This window comes from Balaenoptera borealis (genome assembly GCF_965194805.1).
Source record: "Balaenoptera borealis genome assembly, chromosome: 6".
In the NCBI taxonomy this organism is placed as follows: Eukaryota; Metazoa; Chordata; class Mammalia; order Artiodactyla; family Balaenopteridae; genus Balaenoptera; species Balaenoptera borealis.
In genome coordinates, this window is record NC_138863.1 from 16,317,189 (window position 1) to 16,340,561 (window position 23,373).

At 41.2% G+C, this 23,373-nt stretch overlaps 1 protein-coding gene across 2 annotated transcripts in view; it reads left to right on the top strand.

Moving 5' to 3' along the window:
• EPHA4 (EPH receptor A4) overlaps positions 1 to 23,373 on the top strand; it is a 140,656-nt gene that overhangs the window by 82,922 nt on the left and 34,361 nt on the right. For both annotated transcript variants that reach the window (XM_082396807.1, XM_082396806.1), the window contains exon 6: positions 22,433 to 22,557. In XM_082396807.1, the coding sequence (XP_082252933.1) occupies positions 22,433 to 22,557 (125 nt within the window). The remainder of the gene's footprint in view (positions 1 to 22,432; positions 22,558 to 23,373) is intronic.

Consider the following 23,373-nt stretch of genomic DNA (forward strand, 5'->3'; position numbering starts at 1 on the left):
GCATATTTACGTACACACAATTATATTCTAATTGCTGTTGTTCTGATCATTTCATTAAATTAAATCCCTTAGGGACCTCTATAGGCAATGATGTCTCACTCTGTAAGGGATACATAGAATAAATGAACGTTAGCTTTAACCACCTAGAGGCCACCGAGTTTCATGGCTCTGCATTTTTGCTCTGTTTTCACAGGGCTCTTTCTCTCACCGGTGGTAACATATTTAAAAACAAACACAAAACCTAGAATTCCTGGTTTTATCATCACCACCTCTGAGACCATCACAGTTGGACAGCACCGTGAAGGTGAAACTCACCTAAGCTCGTATCAGAGCCAGCACTTGAACTTGGGGAGAATCTTGCTCCCAAAAGGAGAAAGTTGCTTTCTTTTAAAATTATTAGGTACTTAATAGCATTCCTGTAGTCAGCTTGGCATCTCCCCATTTGTGAGACCAGACTCTGAGTATCTGAGCCTGGAGATGGGGGTCTAACTGGGCTTTGATCATGTAGTTGTGGGATGTGGTGTGAATGGGCCAGTGTTCTCACGTGGTTATTTAAACCATTCTAACCCCAATCTTACAGTTGGTGTCTTAAGGGGCTAATAACACCCTTTTCCTCCCCTCCTGAGTTCAAACCCAACTGACACAGAAGACAAGACAAAGGGAACTCAGAGTGCCAGCTTTATTGCCGAACAGTTGATGAAAGGATGTGAGCTTTGTATCTATAGCCAAAAGGGCTGGCTCTGGTGACACGGCCCCAGTGTCACCCAGGGACAGTGTAACCCAGCTGGCTGACTGCAGGCTCCTCGCCAGGACAGAGCCTGCTCTGCTCAGGTCACCCTAATGTCGGTTGCTTTGTGCAAGGAGGCAGGTCCGAGGGAGCAGCGAGGGTTGAGCTGAGGACGTAGGACTTCTCCCAGATCCTCTTCCTAAGCCCCCGCCCACCCCCCAGGCCAAGAGCATGAAGTAGAGGTGAGGAGAAGGCGAGGATGGGGAGGCTTCAGCGGAAGTAGCCCCAGAGGAAAACATCAGACAAGGAAAATGGATGTTCTCCCTACACTTACTTTCCTCCATTGCAGTCCAAATGGAACAAAATGAGAATCCCTTGAAAACTCTTTTTCCTTCCTCCATCTTCCATCTTTTGTTTAGGAAGAGATGGTTTTTGTTCCGTCTTTTGTTTAGGAAGAGATGGTTTTGATGCTTATGAAAAATGAATAAGCAGACCGCTGGGTGATTTGTTTTCTAGATGACTTTCCTTCAGTTTACTTTTACTTAAGTGGACCATCTCAGGGAAATGAATGCAGGATGTGTCTCTAGGAGAGAGAAATGCTGTATAGATGAAACAAGGTTTTCCTGACCAAGCAACAAAACTGTGACTGTTTTTGCTAAAAATGCTGTGATGGCAGCCGGCAGTAGACCTTAATATCACCAAACCAGTTTTCACTCTGCACCCCCTAAACCTCCCCCCACACCTGTCTCCCAGCTCTGGGGCTGGACCATACTCTAGGTTCTTTTGTTTGTTTTAAATCGTGATGAACCCCTATGGCTGATATTCTCTACTTACCCCAAGTTGCACCCAGGACAACTATAACATTTTGACTTTTACTTTGCATATGATGCTGTTCTAGATACTTTACAATGAAATACGTCTGATAATCTCTCTTTAGCACGGATGTCATGTCCTAGTGACAAAACATCTTTAACACGCTGAGTTTGGACAAGTTCAGATATTCAGTGGGTTACATAATTATTTGAACCTAGCTAACCTCTAAGATCTTTTCTAATTTTAAAATTCTGTGATTCCAGGAATATAGCCATGAGCAATGAAGCATGGGCTTGAAGTAGGGCTTCATTTCCATATGTTGTTCAGAAACTGGCTCTTAAGGCAATTCCAAGAGTGGGAAAACCTTCCAAAAATGCTTCAGCAGAATTATCAGAACGCATCTGAATCCTGCCTCTCCTCCATCCCTCCAAGCTGTACTTCTAGGATAGGTGTTCCACACCCCTCCCCAGACATTTGGCAACGTTGGGAGACGTTTTTGGTTGTCAAAGCTAAGAGGAGGGGGCAGTGCTATTGCATCTACTGGGTGAAGTCCAGGGAAGCTGCTAAACATCCTAGAAGGCACAGGACTGCCCCACGACAAAGAAGTTTCTGGTCTGAAAAGTCCATAGTGCCAAGATTGAGAAACTCTGCTCTAGTGCCATGCTTGAAAACCAGATTTTATGACTTCACAGCAATGCCCACCTTCTCAGAGTTCCATCCCCGACCTGTCTTTGTTTGGTTCCATCGCTCCATGCTGGGAACACAGGGGTCTCAGCACTATTCTCAGAGGATAGACAGTTATAAAAGGCCCTCTGGGGCCTCTTGTGAAGAATCCTAGTGGCTTTGTCATCAGATGAATTGGTGCTGCTTGTCAGACTGGCCTTGTTCCCTAGGATGGACCATTAAGAAAACGGCAAGAAAATACCACATTGACGATAAAGTGGCAGGAACCTCATTGTAATGCCACTGCACAGCACAGATATTCAATACCCCGTCTGTTGATGAACACATTTATTTACAGTAAAAACAATCAGTGAATGTTCTTTGTCAAGTAGTGATAAAGTTAATAAAACCAAAATAATGAGAAGAGAAAAGAAAATAACTAAGTACAAGAGGCATTCTGTCTTTTATTACTCAACTGGTAAGTTCCCATTCTCTCTTTCCTGGCTGTCTTTTAATTAGACATATTATGTTATTTGAGTGGGATAATGGGGAACGGTGGGAATTCTCATCCCCACTGGGTATAATTGCTACCTGTCTTCTAGATGGTAAGAGGACAGCTTCAAGGAGATGTTGGAAGAAAGGGAAACATCTTAGAGCAATTGTGTTAAGCGGTGTGCTCCAGGCATGGTGGAGTGGGGCAGGTTTGGTGCAGTCTGAAGCTTAGACAATTTTTGTGTGATTTCAGGGAAAAAACCTACAAATCTACGCATATCAAATGAAGAATCAAGCTTTGGAAAGGGCCCATGCAAGCGTCCTTAGCTTCAATATATAAAATCCTGCCTCTTAGTTGCGTGGGACTATTGTGTAATTATGCCTAAAAGTGCAAAGAAACAAGAAGGAAGTAGAGATTGCAAGAAGTCCAGTTTGGCTTAATAGGAAAGGTGATGTAGTGCAAGGGTCATACTGGAGCGGTTCTGGCCTATAGCTGGTGGGGAGGGACAGCGTGGGATGGGCCTCAAGTGTGGTTCGAGATCAAATTAGCAAGCAGAAAGCACAGTCCTGGCGATTGTGGGGATGGTAACAGGTTGCTAAACCCAAATGAGATGTGAAGGATCGGCATTTCCTATAAGCCTAAACAGGAAGGAGCAGATCGGGGAAATATCTGTTGATATCTTTGAGGGACAAATATCTGGCTTCTGTTAGTGCTTTAGAGCAGGGGTTGGCAAACCAGAGCCCAAATCCTGATCCCCTGCTTTGAAACCCCCTAAGAATGTTTTTTTTCTATTTCTAAAGGGCTGAAAATCATCAAAAATTAATATTTTGTGAGATTTGGAAATTATATAAAATTCAAATGTCAGTGTCTGTAAAGAAGTTTTATTGGAACAAAGGCCCACTCATCTGTGTGTGTGTGTTGCCTAAGACTGCTTTCCCAGAACCACAGCAGAGTGGAGTTCCTTTGGCAGAGTTGCCTGCACAGCAAACATATTCACCATCTAGATCTCTCCAGAAAAAGTATGCCACTCCCTGCTCTGGAGTACTACAGCAAAAGAGGACGACATTGCAGCATGCAACTCTGCATTTGTAAAGCAAAAGCAGCCATAGACAATATGTGAATGGGCGTGGCTGTGTCCCAATAAAACGTTATTTACAAAATCAGGCACCAGGCCAGAGCCAATCCTTGAGCTGGGGGGTAACTGGCTTTAGGGTCCATGTTCTTAACCATTACCCACATCACATCAGCCTATTTAATCCTCACAAGTTTATAGTGAAGATCAAATGTGAAATCACATGCCCAGCTTCTAGCAGGTATCCAATTAACATTGCCTTAAAAAAAGTTTAAACTCATTATTTGGAAATCTTACTTCAAATTGTTTCCCCTCTAGTTGGAAAGGACCAACGAGAAGAGGTTGAAATGCTGGTGTCATTTGTCAGAAACTACTCCGGCAAAGGATGGGATGAATTGACATTTAGGTTCATCTCACATTGGAAACAATTTTGATATTTAGCAAGACAGCTTCTTTCTAGAGGTTTTGAAAGATTTCACAAAAATAATTAGGATTTCAAACACGCCTTTACTTTCTTGTACCACAAATCTTTTCCCAATGACACTCAGGTTTTTGTTTTTTTTTTTTTTAAACATCTGTATTGGAGTATAATTGCTTTACAATGGTGTGTTAGTTTCTGCTTTATAACACTCAGGTTTAAATATAGAATGTGGCACATGCTCGAGGGACTGTTCTGAGGGGGCAGTGTTCCGGTCCTCTTGAAAACATGCATTCTTAGCACTGCTGTATGGTTCCTAGATGCTGGCAGCATTTTTTAAAATAATCGTCTGTGCTGCTTTTTAAGGTTGCTCCCTCACTGAGATGATGTCTCGTTTGCCTTTGATCTCAAATAAGTGATGCTTTTTTTTTCTTACTCCTAAGAAATGTAAAGGAAAAACACATGATGGAACTAGTGAAATCTTTAAGTCAGAAATCTTTCTAAAGACACATTTTAAAATTCTTCAAACAAATTGTAAACAATTCCATTGAGAAATTTTGCTGAAAATTTGTTTGTACATCCTCAATGGTTGGTATGCAATCGTTAGGACCTCTAAGGTGGAAGCTGGTTGGAGAGTCCTTTCTGTGTTGGGGTCATTATAGGCCTAAACAAGCACACAGTGGGCTTCAGAGAAGGCAGGCTGTGGTTTTCTCACTAACAGCTCTGATCCAGCCATGGGCTCCTGGTTTAATTTCGTAATGCCTAGGAAATATACATTTTAAAAATATGCAGTACAATTTTTTTTTTAAAGAGAACAGTCTCTTGATTCTAACTTTATACATAAAATAATTTCATGCCTATGGAATATTTTTGCCACCCCGATAATTATTATGCATGCTCACTAATTATGATCATGATGAAGAATAAAATAAACCGGTAGATAGACAACGGTACAGCTTCTCGTGCGTGGCACCAGGGTCCAAGAATTTGTATTCAGGGTGGGTGCCACAAGTCCTGGTGGGGAGAAAAAATAAAAACCCTTCCAAAAGAACCTACTAAATTATCCAGCTTCAAGGTTGACTGAACAGCACAGACAAATTGTATATCTGTAGAGCCTAGTGGTAATTATTGCATATAAGTAAAAACTGGGTTGCATTTTTAAAGAGGTGAATATTTCACTCTAAGAAAATGAAAGTTTTATTTATACGCCCAGAACTGAGAGCACTATTCTTCCTAATTCTTTTCCCTTCTCTCCTACATAAGTATACACACATGTTCATTTGTGAGAAGGGAAATCAGTTCACCAGCATTCACCCTAAACGCTTGACAGTCTTAATGCTGATTTGCTTTTCATTCCTAGTGTTAGGCTTGTTCCTTCGGACACGACGACCAACTTTTACACCCTACGGAGAAGCCATCGAGAGATTTGAAAAATAAGTACTCTACTGAGATGAGAAATGAATAGCGCAGGGCTAGCAAAGGTTCTGGATGAGCTTCTAAATTGTCTAGTTGTCACTCCAACTGGCTGAATGAATGACTGTCTCCTCAGAGGAGCCAGAAGAGACTCTCTAGGGTCCAGTTTGCAACTAAACATCAACAAAAAGATCCAGAGAAACTTCTATCAAAGCTTCACTAACCCCATACTGATGTCGTTAAAGAGTTTTTTTCTTTAAACACGGGGAAAACCAAGAGCCGTGCTGCAGGACTAATCCTGCATTGAGAGATCTTAAATCTGCAGAGACTAATTAAAACACCTGTCCCTGTCACCCTGCTGTACAGAGCCTTCTCTGAAACTCAGGGTCCGTGTGCTGTTTTCATGCAGGTATACAAGAAGAGAGCATTTTCTGTGTTGCCTTCAGGTAAAGACTCACACACACGCACGTGCGCACACACACACACACACACACACAAATGTTTTCCTCCTTAGCTTGTGCCAGAAGAATGGAAGTTTCCATTGGTTGCCCCAAAACTGCAGTAACAGAAACAGAGAGATGATGCCACACATCGCTTGCCTCGTGAACACCGTGGCTTTCATTGGGAAAGGTCACTAATGATTCTGGTCGCATATGTGAAGGTTGGTACCCCAGAGTGCTGGAATCTAGCTGAACAGTCAGTCGAATGGCTGCCAGTATAGACCCATAGCTGAAGAAACAGCTCTGACATTAAATTCCTTCTTTCCCTGTTCTGATAGATTGGTCAGCCCACCCTCGAGGTGCTCTTCTGTGGCTCTCCTGTGCTTTATATGCTTTATGACAAAGCACAAGAGCTACTCTCTAAAACATAATCTATCTAAAATATCTTATGGGGAAAATGGTAGGGATTTGCCACCCTTCTTGGAAGGGAAGGGGAGAGGAAGAACAAGAGGAAGGGTGGGCTACTCCTTTTTGCCTGGCATCTTCTAAATGATAATCTATGTACATGAATTTCTCAGGCAGTTTGGTTAAAAAAGCCTCTTTGATGAAGGCTGGGGGGTAGCTGATTTTAAAAGTTTCTTATCTAGGAACCTTTTGTTGGTGGTGTGTTCATACAAACACAACTTCAATGTGTAGCTTCAGCTTCACAGCGGGTGCTAAATAGGGACCTGCCTCCAGCAGGTTTGCTGTATGTAACAGGCTTGGACAAGATCCATCCATTGGAACAAGCACTGAAAGGGGCAAGCTCACAATGGCTCCCTGGAGAGTTGGTGTTGTCTAGGTACGGTACTGCAAGCAATAAGTCTGCCTCCTGAATCCCACCCCCCCTTTTTTTTAAACATAATAAGTGTGTATTTTGAGCATAATAGCGTGAAGGTGGATGAGAGCACAGCTTCTTCCATGTCCCTTTGTCAAAGCCAGGGCAAATGTATAAACAGGCCAGGGATTTTGAATATGCAACTAGCTGAAAGCTTAATCAAGTGTTCCTTCCACTCTCCAAGATAATCAAGGACTTTTTTTTTATATATATGAAAGTTGCAGGTTATCCTAAGCGTTGCTGGCGGAGCCCTTACTTGGCGTTGAAACCCACTGAATTCGATACCGATTCTACAGGGCTTCAGGAGAGCAAGGTTTTAGGAAACTTTCTAGAAGGATGCTTTTGGAGGCTTGGAGTTCTTGTTGCTCACATCAGCAGTCCCCAACCTTTTTTGGCACCAGGGACCGGTTTCGTGGAAGACAGTTTTTCCACGGGGGATTGGGGGGGATGGTTCAGGAGGTAATGTGAGCGATGGGAAGCAGCAGACGAAGCTTCGCTTGCTAACCCGCCGCCCACCTCCTGCTGTGTGGCCCGGTTCCTAACAGGCCGCGGACCTGTAGCGGGGACCAGACCCTGGGGTTGGGGACCCCCTGGCTAACATCATCTCATTTTCCCCATTTAAAATAGGGGTAGGATTGCCATTACAGTATGTAATCAGGACCCTTCTTGCTTTGTTTTCTATTGGAAGCAAGAAGTACAAATACAGCAGAATCTTGCCATACGAACATTGAGTGTCTATAACCAGAACAGTGGTCATACATTTTAAAAAGCATAAGTTATGTTCACAGCCCTCCTTGTATACATCAATGCTGATTAGTCAACTCATTAAGGTGTGGCTCTAAGAGGCTGGTAATATATTTAAGAAATCTTGATATAATGTAAAAGTGTATTGTTTGGGGAGATTGATAGATGGGAAGCATCTCACTGTTAACTCTTCAAGGGTATAACCTGAACTGTATGAGTTCTTTGGATGATGGCTTTCACTCTTTCTCTTTTCTTCCTTCCTTCCTATTTTAGAACACACACGAAATAACGTTCATAAAACTGCTCCTAGTGTAATGGAACCCTGCTCCAACATCTTTCTTAGAGACCACGCTGTGGGACTATTTCTGGGTGAGATGTTGTTCTAATGAGGTCCTTCCGATATTTACAGATTGATTCCTGGTTGGAACTAGTAATACTGAATTTTACACTTCAGCAAGTTGTGTTAGAAAGGCCCCAGTGAGATGCTGTGAACCTCCTAGTTTTAAAAATAATCAGGTCCTAAAACAGTTATAACTTTCCTAATACATTCTTTGTTATTCTTTATGACTACAAAAGTCATCTTGGATTCTCAAGCACAGACCCAGTTGGAGACATCTATTGGCCTTAATAACATTTTAAAATTTCACATCTCGGTTGTTCTCAGCCTCAGTCTTATAATGCCTATAGGAGTTTAAACTCTGGCACATACAGTTTAGTTTCTGGCTGATACCCCCAAATTAAAAAAAAAATTAATTCTTTGGTTGGCAATTCCCAAGCTTAAAATCCCTTCTCATAAATTATGCTCTTTTTTTTAACCTCTATCCTAGCTTTCAAAAGAATTGCCAAAAAGATAGAGTTTCAAATAGGAGGGCTGCAAGAATGCCATTTCATTGCTACATTTTTTGAGAGCATAGCATGTAGTGACCATGTGTATATGAAGCATTTTTAAAACATGCTGGCAGTAATTTAACCCCAAGGTCTCCGTGTCTCTAGTCTCCCCTTACCAGTCACTTCTTTGTGCTTGTCTATATAGCCAGCAAGAAACTGAACGAGAAAGGTTTGGCTACAAATAAAACGAAGGCTTCCTTAGGTAGTACTAAACCCCAGTTACTCAGCATGCTACGGTTCGTGGATATTGTCCCCTGAGTACGTTTCTCTGTGTTCAGAACTTTCCCAGACTTCCATATAGTGAAACCAAACTGAAAATAAGATGGAGAGGCTCAGTACTTTACCTGATTGGTCTTCTTCCTGTTTCTCTCTCTGTCTCTCTTTCTACTTATAACCTTCTACTTTACCATCCATGGCCATCACTTCTCAGTATTTAGCCATTGTTCTTTCCAGCCAAGCAACATTTGGACTTGGAAAAGTTCCGAGTAGTATACAACACATAGATTTGCAACCAAAATTGTATTGGAACGTTTCCTCTGCCTATCTCATCCTGTCAGTGATCACCTGTAGCCTATAATTTCATGCTCCACTTTATTCTTTGTCAGATATTTTTCATCTCTGTTTTTTTCTCTTTTCTGCCTATGTGTTTCAAAATGCAATAACAGAAAGAAAGATGAGTTACTAAAAAGTAATTTCAAAGATAAAAATAACAATGGCTGGTGAAAATGCTTACCATTTATGGAGCTTATATACTCAATTTAGGGTCGCCATGACTTTTTTTTTTTTTTTTTTTTGAGCTGCTCATGAGGTCTTTTAAAATAACCATTAGGAAGAATAGGTATCCTGTTCCAACTGTATATGTGATGGGGAATTGGATGGCTCAGGAGATGACTAATGGGACTCTGGACCTTTCTGTCTTTAGGTCATCTTCTTGTATCTGGACTACATCATAAGTGGTCCAAGGCCTGACCATCTGGCAGCCATTGAGTGGCTATGGTAATGGAATTGGTCTCAGTCCAGGTCTTAGTCGACAGGTGTTCACATCATAAGTGACACTAATTGACTTCCTATCTTTCAACTTGGGAGACAGTGGACTGTCACCGAGACAGTGATGGGCAAGGAGTTATTCATGATATATTCAGGCTTCACTGAAAGCCAAGGAATTCAGTACCTTGAGCTGGCACCAACCTGGCACCTTGCAAATATTGTACTTGTCTCTTACGGGTTCCATTAACCTCAGAAATAAAAAATAGGAATCTAATTTCAATAGATTTACCATAACTCAGAATGGCGAATGCTGTGTTTCTGAGGTTACATGAGCCTCACGTGTTGAGGCTTTTTCTCTTTATTTTGTATCATAGTAATTAGATGCCTCCTATGAACATTTTAGATAAGGATGAAAAAAAGAAATTGGATTCTTGGCCTGTATGATAATATCAGTCAGGCTATCTGCTTTTATTTTGTAATTTTTTTCTTTGTTTCTTCTGTGGTTGATTACCAGGTCACTTATTCACAGCAAATGATACGGGTGATACCCTTTGATGGAGAATTTAATAAGGCTATCTTCAATGCCCTTGTGAAATGGAAACCAATGTGAAGAAGTAACTTTGAGGCTTTCATTAACATAAATTTCAAAGCACAGAATTCAAGGGGCTTCATCCAACACATACCCTTTTCTGTTGTTCCAGGTATCTGAATCATAATTTATTCATGTCACTGGGGCCATGACCTGAGGGTGACGTGGCCTGACTTGGAGGAGATTATTAGTATTATTAGCGTTATTAATATTTTGTTCCTTGATTTTCCTAGGTTTATCTAAGGGCTTTTTTTTTTTTTAAACTACACAGACAATTTGGATGTCCCTGTAGCAAGTGGCAAAACCATACTCCTGAATTAGTTATCGCACTTAAAAGTCAAGATGACAACAGCCTCAGTGGATCTATTTATTGAAGCAGACAGCCTCTTTTAGCAGAATGATCAATGTCTTACCTCTTTCTGAAAGGCTTTTCAGGCATAGGAAATTGTCAAGCATCTGATAGAGAGTAATGAACAAGGCTTTTTATTGGTCAGTTTCTGAAGTAGGCTTTTAAGCATTTCTGCCTGTAAATGTAGAAACCTGAGTGTGAAAGTAAAAGGCAAGAGCAAAGATTTACCGGGTGCATCTATCATCCTGGCTTTTAGAGTCTTTGTGATTAATACATCTTTAATTGGGGACTGATCTAGATGCCTTGGATGTCAGAAAGCTAAATGTTACAGCATTGTCTCATTGGTTCCTAACACAGCAGGACGATTAGCAGCTGTCTGAGTAACAAAAGAACCTGAAGCCCACAGCACAGCTTTTATTTTCCAGATTTGGAATGCCTGAAGCTCTCCAGTGGAGCTGACAGCTAAAGGAACAGAAGCCTTGGTTCACAGCAGCTAATCCTTTTCCGCTCTCTATGCTGTATTTCTGCTCACTAGGAGAAAACTTTTCCTTGACACCATCCTTCATATTCCAGATTAATTTCAGAGGGCATTGTTTGTCATGGAGGGGGCTATATTGCCTAGGGCTCTTCATTCTAAGCAAGACACATAAAACAATTTCAACTAAGAGTTTATACAAGATACTTTCCAACATACTGAGACGCAATGAGAAGATTCGTCTTCCTAGAGGCGTTCAGAGGAAAAATATTTATTTAATTTTTTTCTGTTGTTGCTAGATTTACCCTGTTCTCTTATCTTAAAAAGGTTGTCTTGCTCAGACAAAGTCTTAAAAATCGACTTCCAGTGGAAAGACTTGTTTTCCTGTTTGCCTCAAACTGGCACTCTTACTTAACAGGAAATACACACTGAATCCTGCCATGCTTCTGTTGGCAAGTGTTGGACTATCCTTGTCAGAACCTGCCAACAGATTTCTTAGTAAGCAAATAGAAAGTAAAACAAGCAGCTCTCAGACGAAACAGAAGACGCACTTGTATTGCATCAGAGACACTCGGGTTCTCCCTAAGTCATTCCCAGTTAATTCTGGGGGGTGTGGCCTTGGTTTCACATTGAGACATCACTCACTTGTAATTCTACACTAATGGAATGGCTATCCATGTAAGAATATGAATTCAAGAGAGTTATTTTGAAAAGAAAAACAGGCATTTAAAGAATGCATTTTCTTTACTGTGGAAAGCAGCAATTGCTGTATGGCTCAGGTATTAAATATAGCGATTAAATAGTTATAAAAGCCCTAATTTGCAAAAATTTGCACCTTTCATGGCACTTTCAGATTTTTTTACCCCAGAGGGTTAACTAAAAATTGTGAATGGGTCTTTCTATTATTAGTTTTAATATTCCATCTTTTATACTCTTAGCTAACACTTTTATTTGTTCTTTAACCTTTTTATTGAAAAATACATACACATACAGAAAAATAGACAAGACAAATGTATCGTCAATGAATTATCGCAAAGCAAACATCTCTGTGACCAGCAACCAGGTCAAAGAATAGAACATTGCCAACCTTCCAGAAGCCTGCCTGCCTTTTGCCCCCCACTTCTTCCCTAACTCCAAATACTATTATTTTATTCTGTAATTAAATTTTCAGTTTCAGGTGATTCTCTTCTTAGCTCTGTAGGTAGTTCTGAGATGATTCATCACCAAAGCTTTACACTTTGTCTATTAACGGGGATCGTGTCGAATTTATCTCTGGATTTCTGGCAACCAACCATGTACATAGATGGCCCTGAACCTAACATATAGCAGACCTAACATTTGCTCTGTTACTGATGCAGCTGATGCTGTGGAAGAAGAGACCATTTAGCCTTCAAATCTCTAATTTCTTATCAGTGAAAGAAGGGGAGAGACTAGAGGCTTTTATAGATCAGTGGTTGAAAATGTGGACTCTAGGACCTGACCTTTGAATTCATCACTTACAAGCTATAACTTGGGGCAAGTTGTTCAAACTTTCTTTACCTTGTTTTTCTAACCTATAAAATGGAAATAATAATAGTACTTGCCTCAGAGGGTATTTGTGAGGATTATATGAATTAATCCACGCAAGAGATTGAAAACAATGCTTGGCACTTACCAGTTACTCCATAAACGCTAGTTGAGTGTGTGTGTTTACAGACATGTGATATGGAGAGAGGATCACATACTTTTGAGTCAGGCAGACTTGGGTTTAAAAATCTAATTTTATAGCTTTGGTCAAATCATTTCATTTCCTTGTGCTGCAGGAGTTTCCAAATAGAAAATCAAAGGTGCTAATGATAACTGTGGACTTCAGAGAGTTGCAAGGATTAAATGATGTTAAGTGTGTGAAAGTGCCTTGCAGAGGAGGCCAAAAGCATGTTTTGCTCATTTGCCCGTTCTTCTCTGTTTAGCTCTGATTCACGAGGCCCAAGTCTTTACCTGCATGAGCTGTCAACTATGCAATGAAAACTAAACTCTTTTCTAAAAAGAAAACTAAACCAAGCCATTTTGAGAACCCTGCTGTCTTTTCCCATTTCCCATTAAAACAAGCTCAGCTGAATCTTTCTGCCCAACATTTTGTGATTCTGCGGAATTCAGTCACTGTTAGAAGATCCGGGGCTGTGCTTGCGTCTTGTGTCCCTGCAAAGCTGCACAGTCTGTTCCTGGCATTGTTGACCCCCAGGGCAGCACTCGGCCAGTGTGGCTCTCCGCTTGCTGTGGGTGCCCAGGAGCTGGAGTTTCCAAGAGGGAGACCATTCAGGCAGCTTTCAAGTGCAGCTCAATCTTCTGCAGGCCACGGTACTCCTACACTTTATCTTAGTTAGTTATTGTATGAAGATGTTATCGCAGCTCTTCCTCAACTTATAATGGGGTTACTCCCCAAAAAACTCACTGTAAGTTGAAAATACATTGAATACACCTAACCTATCAAACATCATAGCTTAGCCTCGCCCACCTCAGATGTGCTCAGAACACTTATGTTGGGTAGAGATCATCTAACACAAAGCCTATTTTATAATAAAGTGTTGAATTTATTGAATACTGAAAGTGAAAAACAACGATTTTCTGAGTACGTCTGCTAGCCCGAGAAAAGATCAAAATCCAAAATTCGAAGTACGGTTTCAACTGAATGCGCATTGTCTTCACGCTATCATAAAGTCGAAAAATAGCAAGTCGAACCACAGTCATCGTAAGTCTCGGACCATCTGTAGATGAAGATGCCCCTTTTTTCCCTGAATGGCTCCACTTGACCTGAATGGGCTGCTGTCACCCCAAATGTCAGTTAGCAGGTTAACACGATAGAAAATTGTTTCCTGCTCAAGTCACATCCAGTTGGTGGTGAAGAGGGGGAGGGTCTATGGGGAGCTTCCAAGATGGACCTGAGCGCCAAAATGGAGCTGGCAGATTGTGGGTTAGAGAGGATGGAGGGTCCCAAGGGAGCTATTTATGTGATAGATCTAGAAGGGGAGTCACTACTTCAACCCACACCCAGAACTCAGGGACGTGAACCATCCTACATGTGAAGAGATCTAGGAAATGTAGACCTTGTCTAAGCAGCTCCATCCCAGAAACATTTATGGGAGGGGAACTCCCATTTTTGGGCGGTTAGCCACAGAGGCCTATCCCAAGACCTTCAACTTCTGTATGCAAACACTTAATGTAAAGGCTAAGAATTGCATCACATTTCATTATTTAAAATGTGGGTGATAGCTCTCTATAAAGAATTTGCCTGAGATAATCTGCCACCCATTTCTCTGCAGAAACAAGAGTCTGAGTTAAACGCTTTGTAAAGTCTTGCTCTTGGATCACTTAGTTAAAGCACCATTAATGTCCCCAGATCAGATTCTGTCCCTCACTGGAAGCACAGGTCTGTTGTATCTTTTGGCAAATGTTACTGTACCCTGCTTTATGTTATAGTATTTGTTTAAAATAGATTCTGTATGTACTGACCTTGGAAATCATTTTATGGGAAAAAAAAGTGCATCCCTCATACATTTTAAGTATAAGCTTAATATTAATATTTCCATATTTAAATATAAATGAACTTCATATAATTCAGTCTCCTGAAGACTTTAGTTGAGAATTTGGCTCCACGTCTCTTGTTGAATAGGAAAATAATTCCGTATCAATTTTAGCATAATCAAGTTTTTCCATACCTTTTGTCTGTTTGTTTTAAAAACAGTTTCACTTCTTGACTATGAGAAAATGTGCTTAGGTACTTATTAATGGTACAGCAGCTGAAAGCTATAGGGTGCAGAGCTGAGTTCTTACAACATCAGTGATGTATTCAGGGAGGGCGGATACGGATTGAGTCTTTTAATGATTTTTATCTAAGGATTAGCAGAGGGCTAATCCAGCTGATTGACTGAATGTAGTGCAAACAAGATCGTGTGTCTAGGAAAGCACTCTGTGCACTGTTGAGTGCTATGAACTACTGCAATATCATAGTAAAAAATAAAAGTTGCTCAGTGCTGTTTGGTACCATAGGTAGTGCAAAGCTCAGAGGAAGAATCCTGTCCTCCCTTTGGTGGGACGTGGAAGACAGCAATTAATATTAGCACCCGAGTTCTTAGCGTCTCTGCAATGGCAAAACCCTTAATCACAAGGATATCATTAGTGCTCTGAAGCATTTAATTTTGATGCTTGACAGCATTTTAAAATGCACCAACCTTTGATAAAGAGCAAATCAGAGCTGTGGCGTTGAAATGAAAAAGAAAGAGGGAACAAAAACCACCTTAAGCTCCAAATAATTCAATCTAAATATGCTATTTGCATTAAGCAGAGCTATGTATAAACTGGGGGTTTATTTTTCCTATCAGGGAAAGACCCCTTAGGTAAACATCACCTCTTTAAATTCAGATCCTGGGGAGGGAAACAAAACTCTGCTGAGGTTAAAGACGTCTTCCCTCCAAATGATGGGCTTGAGAACCACTGGCATCCTTGGCTTTAGGTTTCTTAAGGTCCATAAAGGGCCATTTTCACTCTTCCTTGTCCACAGGCTGGAGACCTTTTGTTGCATCTGTTTATTTCCTGCCTTATTCCTTTCTCCCCGCTAATTTGAGCCAGTAATGAAATGCAGTGGGTCTTTTCAGCTGTGTTCCACACCCAAGGTCCCCCAAACTCTATAATTCAACGCTTGTGATGCAGGACCCAAGAAGACAGTTTTACAGCCCACAAGTGAAGGACTATAGTGACTCCTTCCTCCCTTTCTTTTCTCCATGTCTCTTTTTCTCTTCATCCTATTGGGGTGTCACAAGGACCAAACTGCTGCAGTAAAATGACTTGTAGGTGTTTGATGGCAAGTCATTGAGGAAGTGAATAAAAGAAAATTGCAGCATTCACATCGGTGGGGAGCGGTTAGAACTGCTGAGCTTTGAACCAAAGAAGGTGAAATTTACCATTTTCCTAAAAGGAGCCACCTCTGTTTGACATCAAAGCAAACCCTGCAATTCTTCATTGTGAGACACACGACTGTTAGAAAGTCGTGATGGAGCCCCGAATCTATGCTATTTCTGTTTATCCAAAACACACATAGAGATAAAACCCACCTGTGACTTCTGGATGCGCTGTGGTCTGCTCTCAGACCAAAAGTAATCACAGGTACATAGCCAATGCGGATTCTACGGAGAAAGCATTCTCAGTTTCTCAAGGGTATGTATTATTTTGAATACAGAATTATTTGATGGGGAGAGAATTTATCTTGGCTTCCTAGTGGAAAGCTCAGATCATTCAGCCTCAAGCTTCGGTAAAAGTTTCCTTTTATCCTCTTGCGTTTTTGCTGCATCTTTAAAAAGTGATATTTTCCTACCATTTTACTTGTTTCCAGTGGGTGCGTGGAAGGACAGTCTGTTTCACACCCTTAATTTTGCTGTTCCTCCCCTGACTGCAGAGGGCACTCTACTTGGTTACCCTGACACTTCAACAATGATGTCCTTTCCATGGGATTTCAAGGATAGATGCGGTACTAAGGGCTGCCCCTGGTGGTGACTTTGCTTACACTAGTGAGTCTTTAGAGATAACTCTGGTCTTGTCAAACTAGGGGGCTGCTTGGGGCTCTTTCTGGATTTAGGATTCTAACTTGAAGGGAATCTCAACACCACTCACCTTTGTAGTTAGGAAGTCCGGAAAACTATTTGCATATGTCCTCCAGATACAGAGGAGAAATACCGAACATATTGTCAACGCCCTCATCCAGGGAAAGAGCAGTTTCTCAAAATGCTGTCTGTAACAGGTGCAGTGAAAACTAGTTTTAATGTTAACTTACTTTTGAATGACATTTTAACAGCCTGTGTGTTCGACAAAAGTTCAGGAGCGCCAAAAACCCCTTAGGAAACAGAGACTCCATTTAAAATTAGAATTGTCATTTGCTTCACTCCTGATTGTCAAAATCTTAGTTAACCTAAATAGCAACACCAAACCCACAAAAGGTCATCTGAAACAGGTGCAGATATAAAGTTGTTTTAGGGATGACTTACTTCTGATACTTTATATTTAGAAAACATTTTGCTGGCTACAAAGAGTTTTTTTAGGTCTATTTAAACATTTAGTTCACCTTTATTCATTCGACAAATTTATTGAGCACCCACTGTATGCCAGACAAGATCTTGAAGAGCGGGCATATAGAGATAAGTCTTGTGCTTATACATTCTAATAGCCTACATGCTTGTATCTGAAAGGAAGGTATTTTACAGATGGGAGAACAGAGGCAAGGAAACTTGAGTAACTTGTCCAAGATGGCAGCTAGTAAATTTCAAACCTGGATTTTTATCCAAAATCCTTTTTAAATTCATTAATTTTTTCCCATCAAATTAGTAAAATGAAGACTACTTCGCGTGGATCAGGATGCTTTTTCATCTTTACCTCGTTTCACGTGTCCTAGATGAGCCCTCTGCCCCCACAGAACCAAGGTGCTAGTGATTTCCTGAACTTTCCAGTCACATGTGCAGCAGGGCAGCTCTGATCAGCCATCCTCTCCCCTTTCTGCTTCTTGTTTGCCCAGCAAGTCAATCTGGACCACACTTCCCCAACCTTAGTCCAAATCCTCCATGGTTCTTTCTGTAATCCACAATGCACTCCTCCACATTTTGGCTTCTTATCCCAGTTACTGTCTGTTTAGTCAAGTACTGTTTAAGTTTTAAAACGTGAATGCCTATTTAGCTCTACTTTAAGTTCCTCAAGCAAAGGCTTAAAGGACATTTGTAGAATGATTGAATGATGATTGATGTGTCAGCATGATTTGTAAGTAAAAAGAAGAGGAAATGGAGGCCATGTTTTGGATTCAAAACTACTGAAATCCCCTTGAGAGTAATAGGAAAAGGTGGTCTCAGACATCTGCATCTCAGAACAGGAAAATGGACATTGAACATTCTGCTCTAAAAATTTGAAAATTAAGGGCTGATTTGAATTAAACCGCAAATCTTTCTTTAGAAACTACCCTTTAGGAGTTCTTGCCTTTGTGATTTTTGCATCCATCCGTCATGATTCTCTAACCACACTGCCGTCAACTAGCATGACCAGCTCTTCTGGTTGTGTGTTATGTCAAAATTCTAGCCATTAAAGGAAGCCTGCTTATGTCCAGGGGCACAAAACTTTCCTTAAAGCAAACATCTCTTTTTTATGAAGGAAGTCTGTGGGTAGGGAGGAATGCCTTTCAGTCTAAGATGTGCCTTTTTCCTATAATGAGCATACTTACATCAACCCTCAGCTTCCTGCCAGCTTCTCTCACTCTTCTGCAGGTGTATTATGTGTCTGAAGACACGGTATAATGAGGAAGCCTCTTACTTCTCCCCATTGCCGTGATAAAACTTGGATAAGAAGGTTAGCAGGAACTGTTTCTCGAGCTCTAGAAAATTGATTCTCTGGGTTGACACTAAAGAGTGTCTTCTCTGTAAGACTATTAAAAAATTCTCTGTCTTCTTTTTTTTTTTTCAGTTAAGAGGCTAAAGGATAAGATGGCACTTAATTGGATACCAAAGATTGTATTTAATTTAGCTTTGTTTGCCCGTTTCCGTCTTTGCCGTGTTCCATTGGTGCTCATTAAGTTTGTGGTTAGTGGAGGAGGAAGAGCCAAGTCTCGATAAGGTTTGGGAATGTAAACTGGGAGGCAAGCAGGACCTTTATTCTGCTTGGTCTTTTTATGTGGACCAAAATTCCCGGTATGATGAGAAGCCTTCTTTTGAACTAAGGCACTGATTTGTCAAAGCTCCTGTTAAACCATGTATCTGGGACGAGTGTTCAATCTGTTATTTTATTAGTCTATTATCTCCTCTGCTAATTCTGCTGTCAAAGGGCAGAGCCCTGAGGTACTGGGACTCAGGATCCAAAACACTTCTAAACCGAGTAGGGTTTGGCCGTGTTTACCAAAGTGTGGAAACATACCACTGGTGGCATCAGAGACGATTTTAGGGGAGACCCAGATGGGGCGTTATGTAATACTGAGTTGCTCTGTGTGAAAGTTAGTTCCTTTTCCATTCTCTCTCAGTTCTGCTTTCTCTAAGGTCAGAATCTCAAATTGGTGTCAGGATTATCCTTAATGCTTCTCTAACACTGGCTAATCTCTTTTTTTGGCAAAGCATAGAGAGGCAAGAGCATTTATGTATTTTTTTTTACATTGTATTAATTATACTATTATTACATATTCTTTTTTTTTTAATTTATTTATTTATTTTTGGCTGTGTTGGGTCTTCGTTTCTGTGCGAGGGCTTTCTCTAGTTACGGCAAGCGGGGGCCACTCTTCATCGCGGTGCGCGGGCCTCTCACTGTCGCGGCCTCTCTTGTTGCGGAGCACAGGCTCCAGACGCGCAGGCTCAGTAGTTGTGGCTCACGGGCCTAGTTGCTCCGCGGCATGTGGGATCCTCCCAGACCAGGGCTCGAACCCGTGTCCCCTGCACTGGCAGGCAGATTCTCAACCACTGCGCCACCAGGGAAGCCCTACATATTCTTTAATGTATATATTATTTTTATTTGTATGGTTACCTGCCGTTGATTGCACGTGATAACTGTAGAGGGAAGTTTTCTTTCGAGAAATAAAGTATGTCGTCTTAAGAAAATTGTTATTTAAATCGTAGTCCAAGTTGCAGAGGGATGTGGCAGCAGTTACTCGGGTGGCATGAGAAGACTGATGCTTGGGAACCACTGGGGGAGGGAAATGATTGAGAAATGCCGTTGCCAAATGCCTCCTCTAGCGAAATGAGCCACAGGCAGGCACACAAGGCACGGTGATGGCTTCCAGATGTAGAGTTGGAAGCTATATTGGGTGCAGGGTAGGAAAGGCGAGGAAAGAACCCTTATGCGGCTTGTAACATGGAGGGCATCTTCTCTCCAAAGTGGCAGTGTGGCAAAGCCCAGTTTTTCCCAAACTGGTGCTTTTCTTGCCAAAGAAGTTAAGAAGCTCTTCTCCAGGGGGAGGAATAACTGCCCTATTGACTGTAACGCTTGTCCCTGTTTTAGGTCTGATTCTCAATCTCACTTGGTCATGGGTTGCTTTTGTCACTATGGCCTGATAAAAATGCTCTTCTGAAAAAGAGCTGTTTGGAAAGAATTCAGACTTTACAGCCACACAGCATCATACTTTTTATAAATTACCATGATTTATTCTCCTTTCCCCTTTAATCTCATTTTCCTCCATTTTTATAACAGCTGAGTAAGCATACACTCTCGGTTTCTTTTCACGTTTGTGCCTATGAATTTTCCAAGGAGGGCTGCATTAGGAATATCCGATTAGTTAACACGATGATATTGTTAACTGCCTGTCTGAGATTTTGTGAGCACTCATTGGAGCTCATATGCCCTTTGAATGGCCACAGGAACACTGCCGCTCCAAGTCCCGAAGTGGAAATCAGGTTCATTTCCCACATGCAATAATTTAGGGATAACCCAACCAGAGAGAAACCATCCTAGTTCATCAGTGCGCTCACTCCAAGGGCAGCCAGGCGATTCTTTCCCGAGAAATCTGTCTGATCAAGATCTGATCCAGAACATTTCTGAGCGTAAGTTCATTTTATAACTTTATGGTTTTCCTCCCTCCTGCTTTCTTTCTAACGACCTCACTTTTCTATTTCATTTCCCAATCCTGAACATGAGAGTTGGAAGAGCCCCTTTTTATGGAGTGGATGCTAAAGGGCTCTGTTAGGCAAAATGTTTATTAACTGGAGTGAAATGTCTTTTCACAGCCAGGCAACCTTCCTAGCCTCCTTGCTACCTCTGTATTTAAGAAAGTCACTCCTTGCATTGTGCTGGACAATGGCTCTGTGTCAACCAGTAAAGAAAGAGAGAGAGAAAACGTGGGGGCCTGCAGGAGAGCCTTAACACAGCTAATGAGCGCATTTCCGGTTTGCATTATCCTCAGGTGTTCAGTGGCTTTCGTATGTCTGCTGCGTGTCTCTCTGTTCACTCAGTTTGCTGTTACTAACATCGGGGTTGCCTTTGATGGAGGATGTATGTATTCGCTGTATCGGAACGTCACTTGTGTTTATTATGCCTGAGATCCAATCTGGAATAGCTTTGGGGGCGGGGGTGTGGGGGGAAAAGGAGAAGGAGAAATGGGGAAGAGAGAGAGAGTGTGTGTGTGTGTGTGTGTGTGTGTGTGTGTGTGTGTGTGCGCGCGCGTGTGTGTGTGCGCGTGTGTGTTACCATCTCAAGGCACCCCTAACAGAGATGCCAGGCTGTCAGATGGTCCCCTCCAAGAGGTGCTGTCTGCTGGATTAGCTTTAGCAGGAAGAGTCCCTTGTGTGACATGTAACTTTGGTGTATCTGGTTGCGTCCCTTGCCACCAGCACACCTGTCAGATGTGATCAGAGGGTTTGCAGCTAGTCCCATTCCATTTTCAGATAATTTATTTTACTTTTTCTCTTTTTCTTCCTCTGAGTTAGGATTTGGCAGTTGTGTGTGTTGGGGAAGAGCAGGAAGATGACCCAGCACTACTCTGTTGTTCCTCAGTGGCCACTTTTGGACGTTTGTTTTCATATATATTCACAATTTGAGAATGAATAAAAATATACATTCAATTAAGGAAAACCTCTACTATCTGGTTCTATAGCAGCTTTGTTAGATAAGATCTCAGATTTCGTGAACGCTCCCTCTTCTTCCTGGAGATGGCACATTTGTGCCATTGTTAGTCACCGCAGAGCTTGGTAACAGCTGGCTGGAGATGCGACCACCACAGTGGCGAAGCAAGGGTTAGGTAGCCTGGGTTGATAAAAGTTTCTGCTCCCCATCCCTGATAATACACCCGGTGGAGGACGGCTTTTGTGTCTTTCTCAGTGGAAAGAAGAAGATTTGCTACTCAGCAGGCAAAAGCAATATTTCAACTCTTGTAAAATAGTTGCAAAATGCCATATATGTCCAGAGAGACTATCATGGCTTTATTTGTGTTCTACATTATTTGCCTGGTTGTGTTCAAGCTGGAAACTCTTACTGTAATTAAGGAATACTTTTATTTATATTGGAAAGTATGTAAATTGTTTGCCTTCTGGCATTCCCTACAGTACTCTTGGAAGAGTTGCAAAGTCTCTTGTATAAAATTAAAGACCAATAACACAACACTCAAATCTTTGGAGGTAGAATGAGATGCAGTTTCTCTGAGCTTAAGAGGAGATTTTCCAAAGGTTTTCATGGCTTGCAAAAAAATAAACAAGCAGATAGCATTCTCTATACCTATGGCCTTTCTGAGGGATGGCTGCAGGTGTTGTAGAGGTGATACTGTAAGGCCCGTGGACTTACCAGACTACTTCAGAGATTGTCTTTTTAAGACAAACCATATACAAAAAAATATTGGAAAGAACCATAAAATGGTATGCTTTTGTACTAGGGAAGAGGAAAACGGGGATCTGGCAGAAGACAAGACAATCCTTCACAGTTTTCTAAAATAAGATGATATTATTGACGGATGCCACCAATTTTTCCCCCTAAAGTAAGATATCTTTTTTTTTTTTTTTCCCCCACTAGCACCCTCATCCATTGCTTTGGTCCAGGCTAAAGAAGTTACGAGATATAGTGTTGCTCTGGCTTGGCTGGAACCAGACCGGCCCAATGGGGTGATCTTGGAGTATGAAGTCAAGTATTATGAGAAGGTATTACTTGAATAAGCAAGGTTCTTCTCCTTTCTTCCCCCCAACCCCTCTTTCCTTCCCTCCTTCCTTCCTTCCTTTCTTTTTCTCTATAGTTTTGGTCAGTTATAAGTCCTGGAATACTAGTAGATCTCAAAACCAAATGCATTTGCTTCCCAATCAAATCCAATTATGAATTTTATGTATTAAGTTGCTAATCTTAAAAAAGAGAAAAAATACATTATGTTCTAATATAACTATATTTTTTCTTTCTAGTCCTGCAAATCAAGATAGCTAAGCTAAGAAGGTCTAATCTATAAACCTTCTATCAGGAAGAGTGACTCATAAAAGCTGAAATAATGATCTGTTTAAGTAGATCACTGCTATTCAGAATCAAGGTGTGGATTTTGATGACTTTTAATAGAAAATCAAGGAACGCAAATTACATTCATCAGCCTCTTAAAGTTATAGAACGACATTATTTTTTGCAAATAAGTTGTCTCTTAAAGGACAGCATTCTGAAGAGAGCTATTTGCATTCAAGGTTGTCTAGAAAATGAACAATTGTCTTCTCTTTCTTTTTAAAGGTAATCACTTATTGGTTTCCTTATTGAAAGCAGAAAGGGGACAGGATTTTTTTTTTTTTTTTTTTGGAAACCAGATTATAACGTTTTTGACATTTTCTAGAATGGAAAATAGAAAAAGAAAAGGGACCTTCTTGCAGTCGTTATTTCTGTGAAATTGTTGGGTGTGGAGTGAGAAAAGCCATCAACCATCATCTAATGTTCTTTTCAAAAAAAATTATGGGTAAAGATCTGGATATGGTCAGTGTCAATAGCGA